At 42.5% G+C, this 24,327-nt stretch overlaps 1 protein-coding gene across 1 annotated transcript in view; it reads left to right on the top strand.

Annotated features, from left to right (window-relative positions):
• Positions 1–23,625, top strand: part of TRAPPC3 (trafficking protein particle complex subunit 3) — a 50,093-nt gene extending 26,468 nt beyond the window's left edge. The window contains exons 3-5 of the mRNA XM_077295831.1: positions 4,813–4,912; positions 15,452–15,634; positions 22,610–23,625. Coding sequence (XP_077151946.1) covers positions 4,813–4,912; positions 15,452–15,634; positions 22,610–22,729 — 403 coding nt within the window. The 3' untranslated portion in view covers positions 22,730–23,625. The remainder of the gene's footprint in view (positions 1–4,812; positions 4,913–15,451; positions 15,635–22,609) is intronic.
• Positions 23,626–24,327: the final 702 nt, after the last annotated feature.

Below are 24,327 nucleotides of genomic sequence, written 5' to 3'. Positions count from 1 at the left end.
CCCCTCGAGTTGCGCGTCGATCCTCTTTCTAGAAGTTCCTCCACTGCTTCTGCCTCCTCAACCTCCTCTCGGTCCTCCACCTGCATCCAAAGCCTGTCTGGTAATGCCACCCGCGTTCTAACTGCGCAGAAGGAATCATGCACACCTCCTTACTATGCTGTCACCAGGGCCCAACGGCATCAGGCAGTGTTTACCTTGAAATGTCTGGGAAATGTGAGTCACACAGCTGAGGAGTTGTGGTCAGCTCTGGAGACCAAGTTCCATCAATGGTTGTCTTCACTGAACCTGCAGCCAGGGAAGGCCGTGTGTGACAATGCTGCAAACCTGGGTGCAGCCCTTCACCGGGGCAATGTTACACACGTGCCTTGTATGGCTCACGTTTTGAACCTGGTTGTCCAGCAATTTTTATCCCACTATCCCGGACTAGATGGGCTTCTGCAGAGGGAACGGTCGCTGTGTGCTCACTTCCGCCATTAGCATCCCACAGCTCAATGACTTACATCTGTACAGAAGTCTTTGGGCCTGCCAGTTCACCGGCTGAAATGTGATGTGCCCACACGGTGGAATTCAACTCTGCACATGTTACAGCGACTGTGGCAGCACCGACGAGCCCTGGTGCAATATGTTATGACTTATAACCTGGGCCAACGAGATCCAGAGGTGGAGCAAATCACGCTGCAGGAGTGGTCTCAGATCAGGGATCTATGCACCCTTCTGCACAGTTTTGAAATAGCGATAAAGATGTTTAGTGCTGACGATGCCATTATCAGGATGACTATTCCGGTCATTTACATGCTGGAGCACACCTTAAACAGTATTTGGAGTCAGGTGGTGGAACAAGAGGAGGAGGAGGAACAGGAGGATTCGTATGCAGAAGGTATATCTCCAAGGTGCAGACGGTCGGCAGCACCAAGGTGACTGGCATTGGAGGGTGGGGGAGAGAGATTACCGAGGGCGCATGGTAGCAGCCAAACTGTTGAGGAAGTTGCAGGAGCCGAGGAAGAAGTGGAGGACGAATTGGCGCTGGGCATGGAAGACTCATCAGATGAGGGAGACCTTGATCAAATTTCTGTTGTTTGAGGTTGGGGGGAGAGGGCAGAGGAAGGAAGCATGATTCTCACCTCGCCGCCACCAAGACAACAAGGATTTGGGCCTCCTGGATGCGCAAGACACATGAGTGCCTTCTTGCTGCACTACCTGCAACATGACTGTCGGATTGTCAGAATCTGAAGTAATGCCGACTACTGGGTTACCACACTTTTAGATCCCCGGTACAAAAGTAAATTTGGCGAAATAATTCCTGCCATAGAAAGGGATTAACGCATTCAGGAGTATCAGCAGAGACTGTTACAGAATCTTACATCTGCTTTTCCACAAAACACCAGTGGTGCATGTAGTGAATCTCTGAGTTCTAACTTGCCAACCGTGGGACTGTCGAGTCATCACTCAAACCGTAACAGTAACATCGTATCTGGTGGTAACAGCAATTTTTTCCAATCGTTTTAAGAATTTTTTAGACCATACTTTGCAAGGCCACAGGAGAAAAGAAGTCTGACGCATATCCAACGCCTAGAGAGGATGGTACAGGCGTATCTCCAAGTTAACATCGATGCCATGACTGTGGAACTGGACCCGTGCTCATTTTGGGCTTCCAATCTGGAAAAATGGCCTGAGCTCGCCACTCACGCCTTAGAGATCTTGTTGTGCCCCGCAGCCAGCATTCTCTCTGAACGTGTGTTCAGCGCTGTTGGTGGTGTGCTGACAGATAAGCGTACGCGGCTATCCAGTGACAATGTAGACAGACTAACGTTCATCAAGAAGAACAAACCCTGGATACGCAAGTACTTTTCTACCCCTGTGACATCCTGGGGAGACTAAAAGCTTGATGATTTTTGAAAATCACCTCACCAACCATTTTAAGAAACTGTGGCGAAATTGATGCCACTTAAGTGGTGTCTATGGCCCAATTTTTGGAAAAAATGGAGACTTTTTGGAGTCACCTTGCTGTTTTTTTGCATGACGTTGGCATCGTCAATTCCAGGTGGGTGGGGTCGCTCCCCCCCCCCCCCCCCCCTTTTTAACCTTTAGAAACTACATACACTATGGCTTGGGGTAACACAGATGGTTGAATCTGCAGAGCTGTTTACTCATACTATGGCCTGGGATTCAGAGGTCTGCTCCAAAGCTTCAGTGTCTGCTAGTCAGCAGAGTAGCCCACCCATGAAGCAAGCTACACCGCCTGTTTATCTAATTACTAATTTGTAACTGCATCTAGCCCAGGAAATCCTTTTGGGCCTAGTAGCAGTTTCTGCTACTCAGCAGAGTACCCCACCCATGAAGCAAGCTACACCGCCTTCTACCTTTCTCAATCTAACCCCTTGGCTCTGGGGTGTCCGCTCTCCCTCCAGCTCTCTCCTTTTTCACAAGTGGACTACCGCGTGTATTCACACTGTGGCGAATCTTTTGGGCCCAGGGATAAGTCGTCGAGGTAATGGATAATATGTGCCCCTTTAGAAACGTCCATGACGACCCATTCGAGGAAGCAACTAAACGCCTCAAATAGTGAGCAGGATATGGAGCACCCCATGGGCAAACAGTGATCTATGTAGTATGCTCCTTCACAGAAGCTGCCCAATAGGCGCACACTATTCGGAAGCACAGGTAGTAACCGGAACGCCCCCTCAATGTCTGTTTTGGCCATTAGGGTGCTTCTTCCCAACTTCTTGACCCGCCTGATTACCTCGTCAAAGGAGGTACAGTGTATAGTGCTGTACTTGGTTCCGCGTCGATGTTGTCGTTTACTGACCTGCCCCTTGGATATGACAAATTGTGTATTAGTCTGAATGTATTGGGTTCCTTTTTTGGCACGACTCCCAACGGGGGTACCACTACGTCTTCTAAGGAAAGTGTTCCGAATGGACCCGCTATTCTATCTAAAGATATTTCTTTTTTAAATTTTTTTTGTCACGACGTCTGGGTGTTGGTAGGCTGATTTTAGATTTTTACTCCAGCCTTTCTTGATTTTAGAAGGGCATGACATTCCTATATCTGTGTCTCCTCCTCCTTTTACTCCTCCACCTCTTTTTCCTTTTTGCATGACTATATGTACTTGTGACTTTTCCATGTGTTTGTTGTGTCTTCTGAGCAGTTTGTCAGCTTTTGGACACCTTTTAAGGTGTTTTCTATGTGTTTGTATGTGTGTTTGCCTGCCATTGGTTTCAATGGGGTTCGACGAACATTCGTCAAACGTTCGACGAACATTCGTCGAACACGCCCCAATTCGACGAACCGAACTCAAACACTAGGGGGGTGGCTCAACACTAATGCTCAGTAGTGAGGCAGGGCTAGTGCTGCACCTTATGTACCTGCTCAGTAGTGAGGCAGGGCTGTTGCTGCACTGTATGTACATGCTAAGTAGTGAGGCAGGGCTGGTGCCGCACTGTATGTACATGCTCAGTAGTGAGGCAGAGCTAGTGCTGCACCTTATGTACCTGCTCAGTAGTGAGGCAGGGCTGGTGCTGCACCTTATGTACATGCTCAGTAGTGAGGCAGGGCTGGTGCTGCTCTTTATGTACATGCTCAGTAGTGAGGCAGGGCTGGTGCTGCTCTTTATGTACATGCTCAGTAGTGAGGCAGGCCTGGTGCTGCTCTTTATGTACATGCTCAGTAGTGAGGCAGGGCTGGTGCTGCACTTTATGTACATGCTCAGTAGTGAGGCAGGGCTGGTGTTGCACTGTATGTACATGCTCAGTAGTGAGGCAGGGCTGTTGCTGCACTGTATGTACATGCTAAGTAGTGAGGCAGGGCTGGTGCCGCACTGTATGTACATGCTCAGTAGTGAGGCAGAGCTAGTGCTGCACCTTATGTACCTGCTCAGTAGTGAGGCAGGGCTGGTGTTGCACTCTATATACATGCTCAGTAGTGAGGCAGGGCTCTTGCTGCCCCTTATGTACATGCTCAGTAGTGAGGCAGGGCTGGTGCTGCCCCTTATGTACATGCTCAGTAGTGAGGCAGTGCTGGTGCTGCACCTTATGTACATGTTCAGTATTGAGGCAGTGCTGTGAAGTTTGGAGTCTAGGAAATTGAGGAATTGGATGTTTGGCTTACCGACTCCAGTCATGGAAGAAATCATTATCCCACATTGTTGTTTATTCATTATCGAGCATGATTGATGTGCTACCATGATCTGCAGCGTGTCCGGACCTGTTTTCCTTGTAACACATCTAGGACGTAATTGGTTGGCAATTGCAAAGGGAGCTGCCAGCAGCGGATCTTGATGATTTGTGTGCTCTAGTGTATTTAGCATGGCAGAACATTCCTCTGACATTTATTAATAACTTCACTGATAGCATGCCAAGATGTGCAAGTGGGTACATTTATGTGTGTGACTCTCATACTTGATACTAACTAAATGTACATTTATATTCCATTTTCTCAACATTTACACATCATTATAATATCTATTGATCCTGTGATTTCCATAACTCCACAACTTTTCCTTCCAGGTGTTGCAATATAGCGGAGTGTATATCACTGAGCTTTTGTGCTCCCTCTAGGGGCAGACCTGGGTCATTGTAGGAGAAAAACAACTTTGGCCTCTATGGATCTCCTCGTAATAAAAGTTGCTATTCACTTTACAGTCCAAATTGTCTGTAACATTTCAAGATTGTGTGGAAAACAGATTATTAGCTATTTGTAAAATATGTCTTTTAAAGGAGTCTGGTTTAATAAGTCTTTCAGCGTGATTAAGTGTTCTTTTACCTTCACAGTATTTCCTTTTTCTCCTTCATTTGACTTCTTTATCTGTCTCAGGGGATACAACATAGGTGTGCGGCTGATTGAAGATTTTTTGGCTCGGTCTAGTGTTGGAAGGTGCCATGATTTTCGTGAAACGGCTGATGTTATAGCTAAGGTAACAGTCTATAATGTAGTATTCTTGTATTACTATTAATATTTAATTTTCTTGATATTTTGGAAACATGACCTTATTTGTAATAGTTACTGTTATTGGAAATTTTATTATATGCCTGTTGATCATACAAACAACTTCTCCAATAATAACTGTACCGCCGTGTTTCTGCCAAATTTACGACATAGTTTAAAGACACGAGTGATTAAATTGAGCCAAACAGAGTGAAAAAACAAGACCTTTAACTTCCTTGTTGCATATGGGTGCAGGAATTATTACTCTAAAAGAACCTGAGATTCACACGCTGGGACTCCCGTCTCAGACCTGTAATAAGGAATGCCATACATAAACCTGTAATAATTATTTTTCCATGTGCTAATGCCTCTTGGGCTTCTTGTGAAAGTAGTTTGCATAGTAGTCTTAGTACACGCGTCCTCCAAGGCTCCCCCTTCCGTCTCTTCCAGTGGCTTCATGACCTACTGCTTTGCACGTGCAATCATTGGTCGCCAGATCAGCAGGGGCTCAGTCTGTTTCCCATCATGTATTTTTCTGCCAGAGCCTTTGGCTGCTTTCTCAGGGATTGGAACATTTATTTTCACTTTTTCATTTTTAAGACCATATCTGCCATATTGTGCATATGGGAGCGATCCGACTAGATATTTTTGGGTTGTGTGTTTTTTTTGTTTGTTTTTTTAAAGTTAAATTTGTGTGTACTTGTTCTTTGAAACTTTTCTGTGAAATGTGACTGCGTGTATGTACACTACATGGACAAAAGTATTGGGACACACCTCTAAATCATTGCCTTCAGGTCTCTTCTCCAGAGTTGTATAACATCAAACACCGAGCCATGCGGTGTGCCTTTACAAACATTAGTGAAAGAATGGAGCTCAGTGTATGAGCATGACAATATAACAGGATGCCACTGTTATAACAAGTCAGATTGTGAAATTTCTTCCCTCATAAATATTCAGCAATAAACTGAGTGGTATTATTGAAAATTGGAAGGGTTTAGGAACCACAGAAATGTAGCCCCGTAGTGAAGACCTTGAAAAGTTTGAGCGAGGGCACCGAGTGCTGACGAGCATAGTACATGGCATTAAAATCGGCACATGGACAATGAGCCAGACGTTTTATGGCATGTTCTTCCATGGCTGAGGAGCAGTTGCATGTAAGCTTTACGTAGCCAAGTGTTGGATGGAGTGGTGTAAAGCACTCCACCATTATAATCTGGAGCAGTGGACACCACTGGACGCTGGCTGGACAAGTCTGGGTTTGACAAATTTCAGGAGAACGTTACATGTCTGACTGCATTGTATCAGTTGTAAAGTTTGGTGGCATAATACTATGGAGTTGTTTTTCCGGGTTGGCTTAAGCTCCTTTGCTCAAGAAAAGAGAAATGTTAATGCTTCAGCATACTAATACATTTTGGGCAAGTGAATGCTTCTAACTTTGTGGGAACAGTATCCCCTTTGTATTCCAACATGACTATGCACAAATCAAGAAAGGCATGGTTTGGGTGAGTTTAAAGTGGAAGAACTTGACTGGCCCATACAAAGCCCTCACCCTCAAGCCTATTGAATTTGCATTAAAGTAGAAAGGTGATTGAGATAGGTCCTCTCATCCAACATCAGTGTCTGATCTAACAGTGGTCAAAAATTTCCAGACACTCTCCAAAATGTTGTAGAAAGTCTTCCCAGAAACGTGCAAGCTATTATAGTTGGAATGTCGGAACCAACTCAATATTAAGGACAATGGATTTAAAATGCAATTTCATAAAAGCTCCTAGGTATCGCAATACTATTGTCCATGCAATGTGTATATAAAATACGTACGTGTGTGTATAATATGTGTTGTATAGTAGAAATTCAAGGAAAACACAATTAATGCAATTAATTTTTATGGAATGATGTTTGGTTACCCCAGATTCATAGGTAGCACAGGTGGGTCCTAAAATTTGACCTTTCATTTTGTCATATCAGCTTAGAAAATCATTTGAGAGCTAAAAGATCAGGTCTACAGACTAGTGACAACGTATTTTCAGAGTATCTTATGCGTGCTCCGTTAATATGTTTGAGTCCCCATAGCTGTGTGATTTGCGGATGTAATACAGCCGCAACACATGCTGGGATTGCCTGTTTGCTAGGAAATCCCCTCGTATTGCAGCTGTTAGACAGCCGCAAAACATTCATCCGCAAGGGACTCGAAAATGTTATCCGAGCATGTGCAAGATACTCAGATAACACTCGAGCTAGCTCGGATAACGCATTCGCTCATCACTACTGCAGACCCAATTCGTCAGAAGAATTCAGTGATGTATTTCACCATGGACAACATTCTGAACCTGGCTATGTTCTGTGATAGATAGATGCTGAAGAAGTTAAACAAAGCATACTTTTTACTTTATTGTATGTAAGTGCTAGCTAAGGTGTCCATAGTCTACGTTTCACACACTGCAGCGAATGTCCTTTTTGGACATGTCCTCTTGTAGAATATTGCAATGAATGAAACAAAGGGTGTTCCTCTAGAAAAATAACTGTGACGTATGACTCCTATTGTGGATTTTCACATGCCATCAAACGTGCATGGATATTTTTCTTTGTGTGAGTTTTTGGTACTGAGCCCATAATACATTATTAATGTGCAGAAAAAACGTGTGAACAATACATGGCTAATTGAATCTCCGGTTCTGCAGTGGCTTACCGTTATTCTTAAAAATAGTCTGTTCCTTTTTTTTTTTCTTTCTAGATGCAGATGTAATAAATGGGCACCTAAACTAATGTCAATGATGCTACATGAGTGTGCCAACATACTCCACTTACTAGACTTGTCTTTTTCTGAACCTTGGTAGACATTTTGAATTTAGGAATTCAAGGAAGCTGAGTTGGGATTGTATAATGTGGTGCCCATTTAAATAAATCCGGTAGCAAAGTAATGCATGACGTTTGAGTCCTACAAAAAGGCAGCATCTCTAGTATGTGGTGGTTATGTTCCTGTAAATGGCACATAAATGAAAGTTGTCCTCTTAGTGGTGCTATCGAGTTGGAGTTTAGACACCCATAGCAATTTTAAGTTTACAACGAGCAGTCAGAGGATTCAGACAGGTTGGCTTTCAATCCATCTGATCTTATTGTTTATCTGGAAATATACACTGCCATTAGTAAATTATTACTAATTGGCTATGTTCTCATGTCCAGCAATCATACTTTAGAATGGATCCATCTGCAATCCAAAGTTGTACAGGCAACACTTTTCTTTGCCCATCTTAAAAAAAAAAAAAAAAAAAAAAAAAAAAAAAAAAAATCAGCTGGATCCGTGTTTTTTAACATTTAAGTCTGTGGAAAACAGATCCATTTAAATAGCCATTTTTCTCCATTTGAAACATCCAGTAACCAAAAAATGGATCCTTTTACAAATTGAAAGAAATACGGATCGCTTTCCATGGAATTAAATGTAAAAAAAAAAAATGGGTCCAGCTGAAATCCGTTTCTTTTAAGACAAATCCAGTTGAATATTTAGCAGGTCCACTAAAAGTTGTATCTGCACAATATTTTTGTTAATGGATTGCTGTTTGATCCTTTCTAACTGAATCCTGGACATGTGAACATAGCCTTAGTTTTACTGGAAACATTTTTTCAACCTACTAACATTTAAAGGGAATCTGTCTGTAGGAGCATCACTCCTAAGCCATCTATATGTGCATGCAGGTCACAGCAAGTTGAATAAAAAATGATACCTTGGTATCTGTGATCCGATTTGTTATTCCAGAGAAATCTGCCTTTTTCTTTCATGCTTATGAGCTGTTAAGATCTTTGGGCCGGACACAGATCTCCCTTAGAATCTGCCTCCAGGGCTTGTTTTAAATAATACGATGGGGGGTTTGAGGGGAGAGACAAGTAATGACTTACAGCTCAGTGAGGTCAGAGATAAGTGTATATCATTATCAGAGCAAGCACAGGACAGCAGAGTTAGGCCGGATTCACATTAGCCTTTGAGTCCGCAGCGTGGTGCTGCGGACTTCTTTCCTTAAGTCCGCCTACTTCCGTATGGGTCCTGCGTACCTATCTTTAACCCCTTAATCCCATATGACGTACTATCCCGTTGAGGTGACCTGGGTCTTAATTCCCAGTGACAGGATAGTGCGTCATAGTCAATCGGCCGCGCTCATGGGGGGAGCGTGGCCGATCGCCGCCGGGTGTCAGCTGATTATTACAGCTGACATCCGGCACTATGTGCCAGGAGCGGTTACGGACCACTCCCGGCATATTAACCCCCGGAACACTGCGATCAAACATGATTGCAGCATTCCGGCAGCATAGGGAAGCATCGCGCAGGGAGGGGGCTCCCTGCGTGCTTCCCTGTGACCCCCCGAACAGCGCGATGTGATCGCGTTGTTCAGAGGGTCTCCTACCTCCTCCTCCCTGCAGGCCCCGAAACCAAAATGGCCACGGGGCTCCTTCCGGGTCCTGCAGGGAGGTGGCTTGCAAGCGCCTGCTCAGAGCCAGCAAGCCTCCTGCAGTGCCTGTCAGATCACTGACCTGACACAGTGCTGTGCAAAGTGTGAGATCAGCGATCTGATAATATATAGTGATGTTCCTTCCCCCTGGGGCAATGTAAAAAAGTTAAAAAATAAAAATAAAAAAATATTTACATGTTTAAAAAAATATATACTGTATATTGTTCCAATAAACACATTTCTTTATCTAAATAAAAAAATAAAAAAAAAAACAATAAAAGTACACACATTTAGTATCGCCGCGTCCGTAACGACCCGACCTATAAAACTGTCCCACTAGTTAACCCCTTCAGTGAACCGTAAAAAAAAAAAAAAAGAGGCAAAAAACGTTTTATCATGCCGCCAAAATAATAGTGGAATAACACGCGATCAAAAAGACAGATATAAATAACCATGGTACCGCTGAAATCGTCATCTTGTCCTGCAAAAAACGACACACCATACAGCATCATCAGCGACAAAATAAAAGTTATAGCCCTCAAAATAAAGGGATGCAAAAATAATTATTTTTTATATAAAATAGTTTTTATCGTTTAAAAGCGCCAAAACATAAAAAATGATATAAATGAGGTATCGCTGTAATCGTACTGACCCGAAGAATAAAACTGCTTTATCAATTTTACCAAACGCGGAAAGGTATAAACGCCTCCCCCAAAAGAAATTCATGAATAGCTGGTTTTTGGTCATTCTGCCTCACAAAAATCGGAATAAAAGGCGATCAAAAAATGTCACGTGCCCGAGAATGGTACCAATAAAAACGTCAACTCGTCCCGCAAAAAACAAGACCACACATGACTCTGTGGACCAAAAATATGGAAAAATTATAGCTCTCAAAATGTGGATACGCAAAAACTATTTTTTGCAATAAAAAGCATCTTGTAGGGTGTGACAGCTGCCAATGATAAAAATCCGCTAAAATACCCGCTATAAAAGTAAATCAAACCCCCCTTCATCACCCCCTTAGTTTGGGAAAAATAATAAAATTTAAAAAATGTATTTATTTCCATTTTCCAATTAGGGTTGGGGCTAAAGTTAGGGTTGGGGCTACAGTTAGGGTTGGGGCTACGGTTAGGATTAGAGTTGGGGCTAAAGTTAGGGCTACAGTTAGGGTTGGGGCTAATGTTAAGGATGGGGCTAAAGTTAGGGTTTGGATTACATTTACGGTTGGGATTAGGGTTAGGGGTGTGTTGGGGTTATTGGTGTGGTTGGGATTAGGGTTAGGGGCATGTTCGGGTTAGGGATGTGGTTAGGGTTAGTTTTGGGATTAGGGTTAGGGGTGTGTTTGGGTTAGGGTTTCAATTACAATTAGTTAGAAGAGGGGTTTCCACTGTTTAGGCACATCAGGGGCTCTCCAAACGCAACATGGCGTCTGATCTCAATTGCAGCCAATTCTGCGTTGAAAAAGTAAAACCGTGCTCCTTCCCTTCCAAGCTCTCCTGTGTACCCAAACGGGTTTACCCCAACATATGGGGTATCAGCATACTCGGGACAAATTGGACAACAACTTTTGGGGTCCAATTTCTCCTGTTACCCTTGGGAAAATACAAAACCGGGGGATAAATAATAATTTTTGTGGAAAAAAAAAAAAGGATTTTTTTATTTTCACGGCTCTGCGTTATAAACTGTAGTGAAACAGTTGGGGGTTCAAAGTTCCCACAACACATCTAGAGAAGTTTCTTGGGGTGTCTAGTTTCCAATATGGGGCCACTTGTGGGGGGTTTCTACTATTTAGGTACATCAGGGGCTCTGCAAATGCAACGTGACGCCTGCAGACCAATCCATCTAAGTCTGCATTCCAAACGGCGCTCCTTCCCTTCCAAGCTCTGCCATGCGCCCAAACGGTGGTCCCCCCCCCCCCCCCCCACATATGGGGTATCAACGTACTCAGGACAAATTGGACAACAACTTTTGGCATCCAATTTCTCCTGTTACCCTTGGGAAAATACAAAACTGGGGTCTAAAATTATAATTTTTGTAGGAAAAAAAAAAAAGAATTTTTATTTTCACGGCTCTGCGTTATAAACTGTAGTGAAATACTTGGAGGTTCAAAGTTCTCACCACGCATCTAGAGAAGTTCCTTAGGGGGTCTACTTTCCAAAATGGTGTCACTTGTGGGGGGTTTTAATGTTTAGGCACATCAGGGGCTCTCCAAACGCGACATGGTGTCCTATCTCAATTCCAGTCAATTTTGCATTGAAAAGTCAAACGACTCTCCTTCCCTTCCGAGCTCTGCCATGTGCCCAAACAGTGGTTTACCCCCTCATATGGGGTATCAGCGTACCCAGGACAAATTGTATAACAACTTTTGGGGTCCAATTTCTCCTGTTGCCCTTGGTAAAATAAAGCAAATTGGAGCTGGAGTTAATTTTTTGTGAAAAAAAGTTAAATGTTCATTTTTTTTTTTTTTAAATATTTCAAAAATTCCTGTGAAACACCTGAAGGGTTAATAAACTTATTGAATATGGTTTTGAGCACCTTGAGGGGTGCAGTTTTTAGAATGGTGTCACACTTGGGTATTTTCTATCATATAGACCCCTCAAAATGACTTCAAATGTGATGTGGTCCCTAAAAAAAAAAAAAAAAAAAAAAAAAAATGGTTTGGAAAAATGAGAAATTGCTGGTCAACTTTTAACCCTTATAGGGTCATTCCATATCAAGTGATCCAAATATTAATATTTTTTTTACCTGACGTCTTTAGATTTTTTTTATTTTTTGTTTTTATGAAGTACAACTTTAGTTAATTACAAATTTCAAAGTTTAGAATTTTTTTCTTCATCAGTTAATTTTTTACAGATTTCTAAAGTTTCGAAAAAGCGCGGATTTTGGCCTGGTATGGCTTTACATTTTTTCTCATATCTCGGGCTAGAATTAAGATAAAGAGGTGGGAGAGGCATCATTTTTTCTCAGAACGGTACCGGCTTTCATTTGATATGTCACAAGACTATGTTTCTTTATATTTTGCTTTGGAGCAATCAAATTCAAAATTTGATGCGCAATAGTGAAAAAAACATATGTTTTAAAATTGTGAAAACATGCATGTGTGTTACTTGTGTTCTTGATTATATTTGTACAGGGATTCAACTTTGGATCTATCAAATTTGTATTTATTTTTTTTTTTTTAAGCCTTGAATCATCTGATTTTATGTTTGTGTGAGTTTTTTTCTTTTCAAATTACAACTTATTGCATTCAACATTTATATGCAACAATAAACACACAAAAAAAATACCGAAGTGCCAGAATAAATACATCTTAATCATCATAACACAACTTGTTCAATGCATTCAGGTTGAAAATGCTGAGCAAGCCAAAAGAAAAAACATGATCACATCCTCAAGAGTGATTTTCTAAATACAGTCTAGTCCTAATTATATGTTAAAAACAAGAATAAAAGAGCCAATATTTTTACCAGCTATTTATACATGGAGCAATTTTTTTTCTACTATATCACTAAACATGTCATTTATGAAGTGTTTAAGAAGAATAGTACAGTAGTTAAATCCTCGTTATATAAAATATGAACTAATCAGACAATAGTAGGTTTTTACACTGGCCTTCTATCATCAATGTGTCTCTTCTAGAGGGTGAAATGTCATCTTGTCCATAAGCGCTCACTAGCAATGGCCGTTTTCCTTTTGTGTCAGTATGTGCGGCCTAGTTAATTATAAGAAAGTCTCGCACTCAACTTAAATCTGGTAGATTTATTGGAATTAAGGTAGCACTGGAAACGTTTCAGCTCTTATCGAGCTTTCATCAGTCACGTGCTGTGCCTTATAGTGTGTCGAACGTGTCCTTATTTAGAATGCAGATCATGCATGATGCAATAAATGTCCGCTATTAACGATTGTAGAGGTGATTCCATATATGAGGCAAGATGCTTCAGAGCTTGTGTGCGTTATAGGTATAGTAGTCCCAGTGTGAGACAGTTCCTTTCATAGGCACTGGAGGAGAATGCACCAAGTGCTTGTGAGCGCATATATTGCTATTTGCATATATTGTGTCAGAACTTAGAAGGTCATACCTGGGGGGGAGGAGAGAACCGCATGGATATGTACACTAACAGGGGCTGATAAAGGAGCCGCCTGGGCGCGTGTATTCACCTCCTGGACGCTCAAACATTTGCAGTCAACTCTGCTGCTGAGCCTGATTATAACCTACACCGTATAGCAGAGTTGAACCTGTCTCATTACAAACACATTTGTAGTTGTCCTCTCACAGTGCTGTCAGCTCTGATATATTGCCTTTACCTGCATCTGCTCTCTTAAATCATACACATCGGAGCGAAGTGTCAGTCATTACATGTCTCACACTGGTAACATCCCCTTTATGTATAATAATCTCTGGAACAAAAAAGGCAGCACTCTGTAGCGCCATAGCATGCAAATATGAAATATGAAAATTGAATTGCATTACTGCTCTAGAAATATGAAAAATTGAGAGTTTAGCCCATAAATTGGCCAATTCATGTGTACCTGGAAGCCACGTTAAGGCGATTCACTTTTCCAGGACCTAACAATGCCAGTCCTCCACAGAGATATAGATTTCAGTCTGAGAGGATTCACAGGTTCCCATACAGATGAAGACTTTATTCTAAGAGAGGACTGGCATATTTGCATGCTATGGCGCTACAGAGTGCTGCCTTTTTTGTTTTGAGTGTATATGAGTTGGTGACTCTAGGTAACCGCCTGTTCACACATAGTTTATATTTGGATGTGACGGTCAGTTTTTTTTTTAAATCTACTATATCATTGTCTAAGGGTCACGTCCGTCTGTCCTTCTGTCTGTCTGTCACGGATATTCATTGGTCGCGGCCTCTGTCTTTCACGGAAATCCAACTCGCTGATTGGTCGCAGCAAAACAGCCACGACCAATCAGCGACGGGCACAGTCTGGCGCCAAAATGGCCGCTCTTTCCTCCCCGCAGTCAGCGCCCGCTCCATAATCCCCTCCAGTCAGCGCTCACACAGGGTTAATGGCAGCGCTAACGGACCGCGTTATGCCGCTGTGTAACGCACTTTGTTAATGCAGCTATTAACCCTGTGTGACAAAATTTTTACTATTGATGCTGCCTATGCAGCATCAATAGTAAAAAGATCTAATGTTAAAAATAATTTAAAAAAATAAAAAATCATTATATACTCATCTTCCGCCGCCTTTCCCGCTCCTCGCGACGCTCCAGTGACCGCTCCATGCAAGCGGCAGGTTCCGGTGCCAAGGATGGTATGCGAGAAGGACCTGCCATGACGTCATGGTCATGTGACCGCGACGTCATCACAGGTCCTGCGCTCATACCAACCCTGGGACCGGAAGCTGCCGCGTGCACCGCACACAGGGCCAGGACTTCAACGGGCCTTCGGAAGGTGAGTATATGTTTATTTTTTATTTTAAGTATGTATACTACGTGGCTCTGTGCTGTATACTCCGTCGCTGTGCAATATACTACGTGGCTGTGCAATATACTACGTGACTGGGCAATATACTACGTGGCTGGGCAATATACTACGTGGCTGGGCAATATACTACGTGGCTGGGCAATATACTACGTGGCTGGGCAATATACTACGTGGCTGGGCAATATACTACGTGGCTGGGCAATATACTACGTGGCTGGGCAATATACTACGTGGCTGGGCAATATACTACGTGGCTGGGCAATATACTACGTGGCTGAGCAATATAGTACGTGGCTGGGCAATATACTACGTGGACATGCATATTCTAGAATACCCGATGCGTTAGAATCGGGCCACCATCTAGTTTGTAATAATCTCTGGAGGCAGATTCACAGGCATATCAGTGTCCCACCCATAGATCTTAACAGGTCATTTACATATAAGAAAAATGTGGCATTCTCTGGAATAAGGCATCAGATCATAGATATCTAGGTATCATGTTATTCCCCTTCCTATGACCTGCATGCCTGTATAGACAGCTTAGGAGGTATGATCCTACTGATTCTCTTTAATAATTTATTACTAATGTACTAGCCCATTAAATAAGTTATCCATCTTATTTCTTGTGCGTGTTTTTAGGTGGCATTTAAAATGTACCTGGGAATCACACCTACGATCACAAACTGGAGTCCTGCTGGTGATGAGTTCTCTCTCATTCTGGAAAACAATCCTCTTGTGGACTTTGTGGAGCTGCCTGATAACCATTCCAACCTTATCTATTCCAATATGTTGTGTGGAGTTTTGCGAGGAGCACTGGAAATGGTAAGGCTTCCTTGCAGTCATTTGGTGCTGCTTAAGATGCAATTTTACAGAGTAGAGGTTACATTTGTTGGTATACTGTAAAGTATTTATTGAATGTGCCACCCCCAAGACTATAATTTGCCGCTAAAATACTGTGTGTGTGTGTATATGTATGTATGTGTATATATATATATATATTTTGCCTAATTAGTAGTTACCATAATAAGTTGCTCAACTGATACCAGTATACAGTGACCAGAAATATGCTATAAGTGTAAACTGATAATGATACAAATGTCCAGAAACTGCTATGCAATTAATAATGCTTTCAAGAAACAATTAGGCCATTGGATATCGATGTCTTCAAATGGTAAACACAAACATCTATCTATATAATCATCTTAGGGTCACTTCCGTCTATTTGTTTGTCTGTCACGGAAATCCTGCATCGCTGATTGGTCGCGGCTGGCCGCGACCAATCAGCGATAGGCACAGTCTGGCCGCGAATTGGCCTCTCCCTACTCCCCTCCAGTCAGTGCCCCCTCCCTACTGCCCTCCAGTCAGTGCCCCCATAGTGGTTTAGCAGTCCGTTAAACAGACTGCGTTACACTGGGCATAACGCAGTCCGTTAACGCTGCTATTAACCCTGTGTGACCAACTTTTTACTATTGATGCTGCCTATGCAGCATCAATAGTAAAAAGATCTAATGTTAAAAATAATTAAAAAAAATAAAAAATCATTATATTTTCACTTTCCGGCACCTTTCCCGCTCCACGTGACGCTCTGGTCCCAAGAATCCATTGCGGCAATGACCAGAGATGATGTAGCGGCCACGCAAGATGATGACTTAGTGGTCTCGTGAGACCGCTACATCATCACGTGTTATTGCAGCAATGCATTCTTGGGACCAGAGCGTCGCAAGGAGCATCGCTAAACACCTGGCTGCCAGAAGGTGAGAATATAACTATTTTTTATTATAATTCTTTTTTTAACAGGGATATGGTGCCCACATTGCTATACACTATGTTCCAAATTATTATGCAAATGACATTTTTCTCTGATTTTCCTAAATGGTTGGTGCAAATGACAATCAGTCTAATAAAAGTCATCACCCGATAGAGTATACATCGAATTTTATTGAAGAAACCTCCCAATGATAACAGTATAATCTCTAAAAAGAATAAAAACTCAAAATGCACTGTTCCAAATTATTAGGCACAGTAGAATTTCTAAACATTTGATATGTTCTAAAGAACTGAAAATGCTCATTTGAAGAATTTGCAGCATTAGGAGGTCACATTCACTGAGCAAAAAAGCTATTTAACTCCAAAACATCCTAACAGGCCAAGTTACATGTTAACATAGGAACACGTCTTTGATATCACCCTCACAATTCTTGCACCCATTGAACTTGTGAGTTTTTGGAGAGTTTCTGCTTGTATTTCTTTGCATGAAGTCATAATAGCCTCCCAGAGCTGCTGTTTTGATGTGAACTGCATCCCACCCTCATAGATCTTTTGCTTGATGATAATCCAAAGGTTCTCGATAGGGTTGAGTTCAGAGGAAGATGGTGGCCACACCATGAGTTTATCTCCCTTTATGCCCATAGCAGCCAATGACTCAGATGTATTCTTTGCAGCATGACAGCATGAGAGAGTGCATTGTCATGCATGAAGATGCTTCTGCTCCTGAAGGCATGTTTCTGCTTTTTATACCATGGAAGAAAGTTGTCAGTCAGAAACTCTATACACTTTGCAGAGGTCATTTTCACACCTTCAGGAACCTTAAAGGGCCCTACCAGCTGTTCTGGACCAAAACATGACTCCTCAACCTCCTTGCTGACGTCACAGCCTTGTTGGGACATGGTGGCCATCCACCAATCATCCACTACTCCTTCCATCTGGACCATCCAGGGTTGCTCGACACTCATCAGTAAACAAGACTGCTTGAAAAATAGTCTTCATGTATGTCTGGGCCCACTGCAACCATTTCTGCTTGTGAACACTGTTTAGGGGTGGCCAAATAGTAAGTTTATGCACCAAAGCAAGCCTTTGAAGGATCCTACACCTTGAGGTTTGAGGGACTCCAGAGGCACCAGCAACTTCAAATAACTTTTTGCTGCTTTGTAATGGTATTTTGGCAGCTGCTCTCTTAATTCAATGAATTTGTCTGGCAGAAACCTTCCTCAATATGCCTTTATCTGCATGAACTCTGTTTCAGTCATAAATCTCTTCATAGTATGATGATCACTCCTAAGTTTTCGTGAAATATCTAATGTTTTCATACCTTGTCCAAGGCATTGCACTATTTAACACTTTTCAGCAACAGAGAGATCATTTTTATTTCCCATATTGCTTGAAACCTGTGGCCTGCTTAATAATGTGGAACATCATTTTTAAGTGGTTTTCCTTTAATTAGAATCACCTGGAAAACTAATTATTATGTGTTTAAGATTGATTTCAGTGATCCATTGAGCCCTGAGACACAATACCATCCATGAGTTTATTTGAAAAACAAAACGATTAAATCTTTGACACTTAAATCCAATTTGCATAATAATTTGGAACACAGTGTATACTACGTGGGCTGTGTTTAGATACTGCGTGGCCTGTGTTATAAACTACGTCTCTGTGCTGTATACTACGTGGGCTGTGTTATATACTACGTGGCTGGGCAATATACTACGTGGCTGGGCAATATACTATGTGGCTGTGCTATATACTACTATACATATTCTAGAATACCCGATGCGTTAGAATCGGGCCACCATCTAGTTATAGCAATAAATAGATAATGGTATAGGGCTTTTAGCTGTGATTGATTAACCTGCTCCCAGCATCCGCCCCATATGTGCTGTGGATATGGAGAGATCTCAGAAGATGAGCACACTCCAAATACACTTCTCAAAAAATAAAGGGAACACTTAAACAACAAAATATAACTCCAAGTTAGTCAAACTTTTGTGAACTCAAACTGTCCACTTAGGAGGCAACACTGACAATCAATTTCACATGCTGTTGTGCTAATGGAATAGACAGCAGATGGAAATTATTGCCAATTATCAAGACACCCTCAATAAAGGAGTGGTTCTGCAGGTGGGGACCACAGTCCACATCTCAGTACCAATTCTTTCTGGCTGATGTTTTGGTCACTTTTGAATGTTTGTGCTTTCACACTCGTGGTAGCATGAGACGGACTCTACAACCCACACAAGTGGCTCAGGTAGTGCAGCTCATCCAGGATGGCACATCAATGCGAGCTGTGGCAGGAAGGTTTGCTGTGTCTGTCTGCGTAGTGTCCAGAGGCTGGAGGCACTACCAGGAGACAGGCCAGTACACCAAGAGACTTGGAGGGGGCCGTAGGAGGGCAACAACCCAGCAGCAGGACCGCTACCTCCGCCTTTGTGCAAGGAGGAACAGAAGGAGCACTGCAAGAGCCCTGCAAAATGACCTTCAGCAGGCCACAAATGCGCATGCGTCTGTACAAACGGTTAGAAACCAACTCCATGAGGATGGTCTGAGTGCCCGACGTCCACAGATAGGGGTTGTGCTCAGCCCACCACCGTGCAGGGCGCTTGGCATTTGTCAAAGAACACCAGGATTGGCAAATTCGCCATTGGTGCCCTGTGCTCTTCACAGATGAAAGCAGGTTCACACTGAGCACATGTGACAGAGTCTGGAGACAGCGTAGAGAGCGATCTGCTGCCTGCAACATCCTTCAGCATGACCGGTTTGGCAGTGGGTTAGTAATGGTGTGGGGTGACATTTCCTTGTAGGGCCAAACAGCCCTCCATGTGCTTGCCAGTGGTAGCCTGACTGCCATTAGGTACCGAGATGAGATCCTCAGACCCTTTGTGAGAGCATATGCTGGTGCCGTTGGCCCTGGGTTCCTCTTAATGCAGGACAATGCCAGACCTCATGTGGCTGGAGTGTGTCAGCAGTTCCTGCAAGATGAAGGCATTGAAGCTATGGACTGGCCCACCCATTCCCCAGACCTGAATCCGATTGAACACATCTGGGACATCATGTCTTGCACCATCCACCAACGTTACGTTGCACCACAGACTGCCCAGGAGTTGGCGGATGCTTTAGTCCAGGTCTGGGAGGAGATCCCTCTTGAGACCGTCCGCCGCCTCATCAGGAGCATGCCCAGGCATTGTAGGGAGATCATACAGGCACGTGGAGGGCACACACACTACTGAGCATCATTTCCTTGTCTTGAGGCTTCTCCACTGAAGTTGGATCAGCCTGTAACTTCATTTTCCACTTTGATTTTGAGCCTCATGCCAACTCCAGACCTCCATGGGATATTAGTTTTGATTTACGTTGATCGTTTTTAGGTTTTATTGTTCTCAACACATTCCACTATGTAATGAATAAAGATTTACAACTGGAATATTTCTTTCAGTGATATCTAGGATGTGGGATTTTAGTGTTCCGTTTATTTTTTGAGCAGTGCATAATGGGTGATAAATAAATTACACTGATGAAACCCAGCTTTTACTGATGCAGTAAGAGCCAACTCCATTTTGTTAATTGAAAACCTTGGCATGTACGTGGTCGTTGCATCCTGAATGATAAATGACATAAAAAGAAAAAGGTACAAAATATGTTTGATTTTTTTTGTTTTATGTTGACTTTTCTTCCCCTTCCTCCTTCCCCAAAATAAGTCAATTTTAAAAAGTCTCATGATCATATGTACCCTAAAATGTCACAAATAAAATCTACAGATTTACCAGCAAAAAAGCTACCAATGGCCTGTTCAACAATAAAATATTAATGGCTTTTAATGACAAGGATGAAAAAACAAAAGCTAAAAAAAAAATAGTCTATGGTGGGAATGGATTCAAATATTTAATAGTTCCTGTACCTTCCAAAAGAAGAGTACTGAAAAACTAAGCTACTGGTCTGCTTTTCTGTTCTAAAGGTGGTCTTACCCATTAGGTTACTGGAGCCTTCCTTCCTGTCCCCGCAGGCAGCTTTTTTCTGAGGCCCTGAAAAATGTGATTCCTGCAGAACCCCCAATGAGTAGAAAATATGAAACTTTGGTCTCCTTCACCTCCCTTCCACCAGCTGTATCGATTTTTATAAATCCGACACAATGGCAGTCTCCAGGGCTATTGAGTCTGTCTTAAGAAATTTTGTCTGAACAAAAGGGGACCCAAAATGCAGACTTAGTACTATATTTATTTATTACTATCTTTTAGGCATTCATCTCATTCCCTTTTTTCTGGCCTTTTAAAGAGAACCTGTCACGTAGTTTTTAGCTGTTAAACTGGTCCCAGTGTGGTGTTAGGCTGGGTTCACATTAATATTTCTGTACGCAGCATATGATCCGCATGCGTCAGGCGTACATAACTTTAACATTGTGTACACTCAGACATGTTTTTGTATGCGTTCGCTTGCGGATGCGTACGCATGCGTCATTTCGCGGTGTCCAGCGAATGCAACATGTTGCATATTTTGAGCCGTCAAATATTGCGCATGCGGACAATTGCGGATGATTGTGTCAAAAAAACGCATTACAGTCTATGGGAACGCATTGGTACGCAAGGACATGCGTACTTTAGACTGCGCATGTCCAGAAAATGATGTCACTGCCTCCACCATGCGCATAAAAAACGCAAACGCATGCCAAAACTCATTTAAACGCATGCACATGCAGCGTTTTTGTTTGCGTCATGCGTAAGATGATGCGCAGGTGTAAACATGCTTTTGCATGCGTATTGGCATGTGTTTACGCATGCTGATGATACTCTGCGCACAGAAACGCTAATGTGAACCTAGTCTTAGTGATTTAATGTGAATCACTAACATGTTTTCTCAAAGGAAAGCTCCCAATATTATGTATAATGATAATATTATTATTATTATTATTATTGTTATCTCATTATTTATATAGTGCCAACATATTCCGCAGTGCTTTACAGTTTGCACACCTTATCGTCACTGTCACCGATGGGGCTCACAATCTAAGTTCCCTATCAGTATGTATGTGGAATGTAAGAGGAAACCGGAGTGCCCAGAGGAAACCCACGCAAACACAGGGAGAACATACAAACTCCTTGCAGATGTTGTCCTTGGTGGGATTTGAACCCAAAACCCCAACGCTGCAGTGCTAACCACTGAGCCACCGTGCCGCTTTATGTTTAAAAAACACATATCATTGGGGGACTCCCTCACATACCTTTAGTGTCAGTCATAGTGGTGGCGCTTATTGTCGTTTCAGTCACAGACCAGTCAGTATGCACTCCCACAGCTTTGCGATTGATCGCCTAGAAAATCCCACCCGTCCGCTCCCCTGACATGCGCACTAACTGGGTGTACAGCCCTAGCTTCATATCAGATGTGCACATACTCCAGAGCCACTGTGAGTGAGTGGCGATATGATGTGTGAGCACGCACGCACGCTATGCCGCCAGTGTGTCCCCTCCACTCTGCGCTCCAAAGCATGCACACATATGATATGAAGCTAGGGCTGTATACGCAGAGTTAGTGCCCATGCCCAGCGAGCAGATGAGCAGTGCGCATGCTCGGGATTTCTTAAGTGAATGCCGTAATATCAGGACAGTCACGGCAATCAATCGCAATGCTGTGGGTGTGCATAATTTGTGAGTGTTGGTTTGAAATTGTGATATCTGCTTTTCAGAGTGCTTAACTTGTTCCACCATCTTGGGTGGACAAAAATGCAAACTCTTTAAGCTTTTCAGCTGCTTCTGTGGATTTTTTTGTAGCTCATTTTGGGAAGTTTTGAGCTTCTGAAGTCCAGTATGTAAAAAATAAAAAATAAAAATATTGATTGTTTGGGCAAATGTCTGCAGGATAGTATGGAATTTTAGTTCTCCAGCATATCTTCACATGCCGGAAGTCAGCTGGGGAACTGAAAACCAACCTATTTAGCAGAAAAAAAAAAATCTATAAACATTATTTTTGCCCTATCCAGTAGAATAAAGTTAGCCTGCACCCAAGACCTAATCTATGTCAATTCTTTCCCAGGTACAAATGGCAGTTGACGTTAAATTTGCTCAGGACACCCTGAAGGGCGACAGTGTGACAGAAATTCGAATGAAGTTTATCCGAAGGATTGAGGACAACTTACCTGCAGGAGAGGAATGACCAAAAGACCAATGTCTAGACTGACCTTCTAGCAGTCTGAACGAAAGAATTGTTTATAGCCCATTCATCTTGGAGAGACTATCATTTTCACATGGAAGTCTTAGACATAGTTACTTTATTCCTTAAGGTTCTGCTTTCTGAGTTTTCTGATTCCACTTCTTTGAAGTTCTCCAGTATTTTCTTTTACTCTATTGATGAGAACATTCATTTTTGAGACCCGACGGTATGTCTCTCTTACAGATTGCTGTAGTGTGTTCTGCCGAGTTAAAGTGCTGTTCATGACTTTATCTTACTGAAATGTTATTTGGACTTATTACCCTATGTTTTAGCAGACAGTACTGTTTTTCTCACCAAATATAATGAATCAGACATGTAGCATATGTTCCACTCCCATTGCCCCATTTAACTGTGCTATATCAGTGTGAAAACTAATGCCTGAACAGCAACTCACTGCTTCTTCATTGACTATACTTACCCATACAGGACTGAGCCTGTGACCACTTTGCGTCTGCTTCTACCTCAGGACCCATCTGGAAGCGGTAAAATTCTGGCATAGTTCCAGTACCAATAAGTAACATTAAGCCAAACAGCTATCCCATTATTGGGTTGACAATATGGCACATAGTGTTGGCTCATATTTGGCATCCACACACCATGAACGTGCTTAGAATGTAATTGTGCTTGTCTTAATGACTTGAAACTCCCAGCTGGTGTCAGCATGGGATGGAAGCTAACTTGTACAACGAGGGCTGCTCAGAGAGAACGATCTAGTTCTGCTGCTCATTTCTAGAGTGAATGCATTCTTATGATGTAATACTTCTGTTTCGTCAGCTCCAGTTTTACATACAAATTGTGTAACATGTTTGGAATAAATACTTTAAAGTTGGTGTTTGTAATTAGTTACCACTTTTCCAAATGTTCGTTTCTTATGAAAAAAATGATATTTAAATCTTACCTCCTCTTCCTGTGGATACTTTCCAATTATTTGCTATAATATAGAATATAAAAATATATACCGTATATACTCGTGTATAAGTTGACACAAGTATAAGCCGAGGCACCTAATTTTGCCTCGAAAAACTGGGAAAATTTATTGACTCGAATAATAAGCCGGGTATGCATTGTTCCCTAATCCCTATCTGGTATGCATGGCTCCTTATCCCCATCCTTGTATGCATGGCTTCTTATTCCCATCCTTGTCTGCATGCCTCCTCATCTCCATCCTTGTATGTTTGGCCCCCATGAGAAAAGCATTAAAAAAAATCCTACTTACCTTCCCTGCGTGCCCTCGCAGCATCTTGTTCCGTGCCAACAGCTCCTGCGGCCGAGTAATCATGTGTACCCGCTCATTAAGGTAATGAATATTCACCTCTCTCCACACATATGGCAGTGACGAGAGAGGTGAATATTCATTACCTTAATGAGTGGGCACCCATGAGAGACTCGGCAGCTGCTATAAGCCTGCGGCTGCAGCTGTAACTGTGCTCGCGCTATAAGAGAAATTAATATTAATTACCAGTGCAGTGAATATTCATTTTTCTTTAGCAGCGGGCATAGGCTTTTAGCCACAGCCTCCAGCTCCTGCCTCCTGTGACCCG

This window comes from Ranitomeya variabilis, chromosome 3 (assembly GCF_051348905.1).
Source record: "Ranitomeya variabilis isolate aRanVar5 chromosome 3, aRanVar5.hap1, whole genome shotgun sequence".
NCBI lineage: Eukaryota > Metazoa > Chordata > Amphibia > Anura > Dendrobatidae > Ranitomeya > Ranitomeya variabilis.
This window is presented reverse-complemented; position numbering and strand designations above follow the sequence as displayed.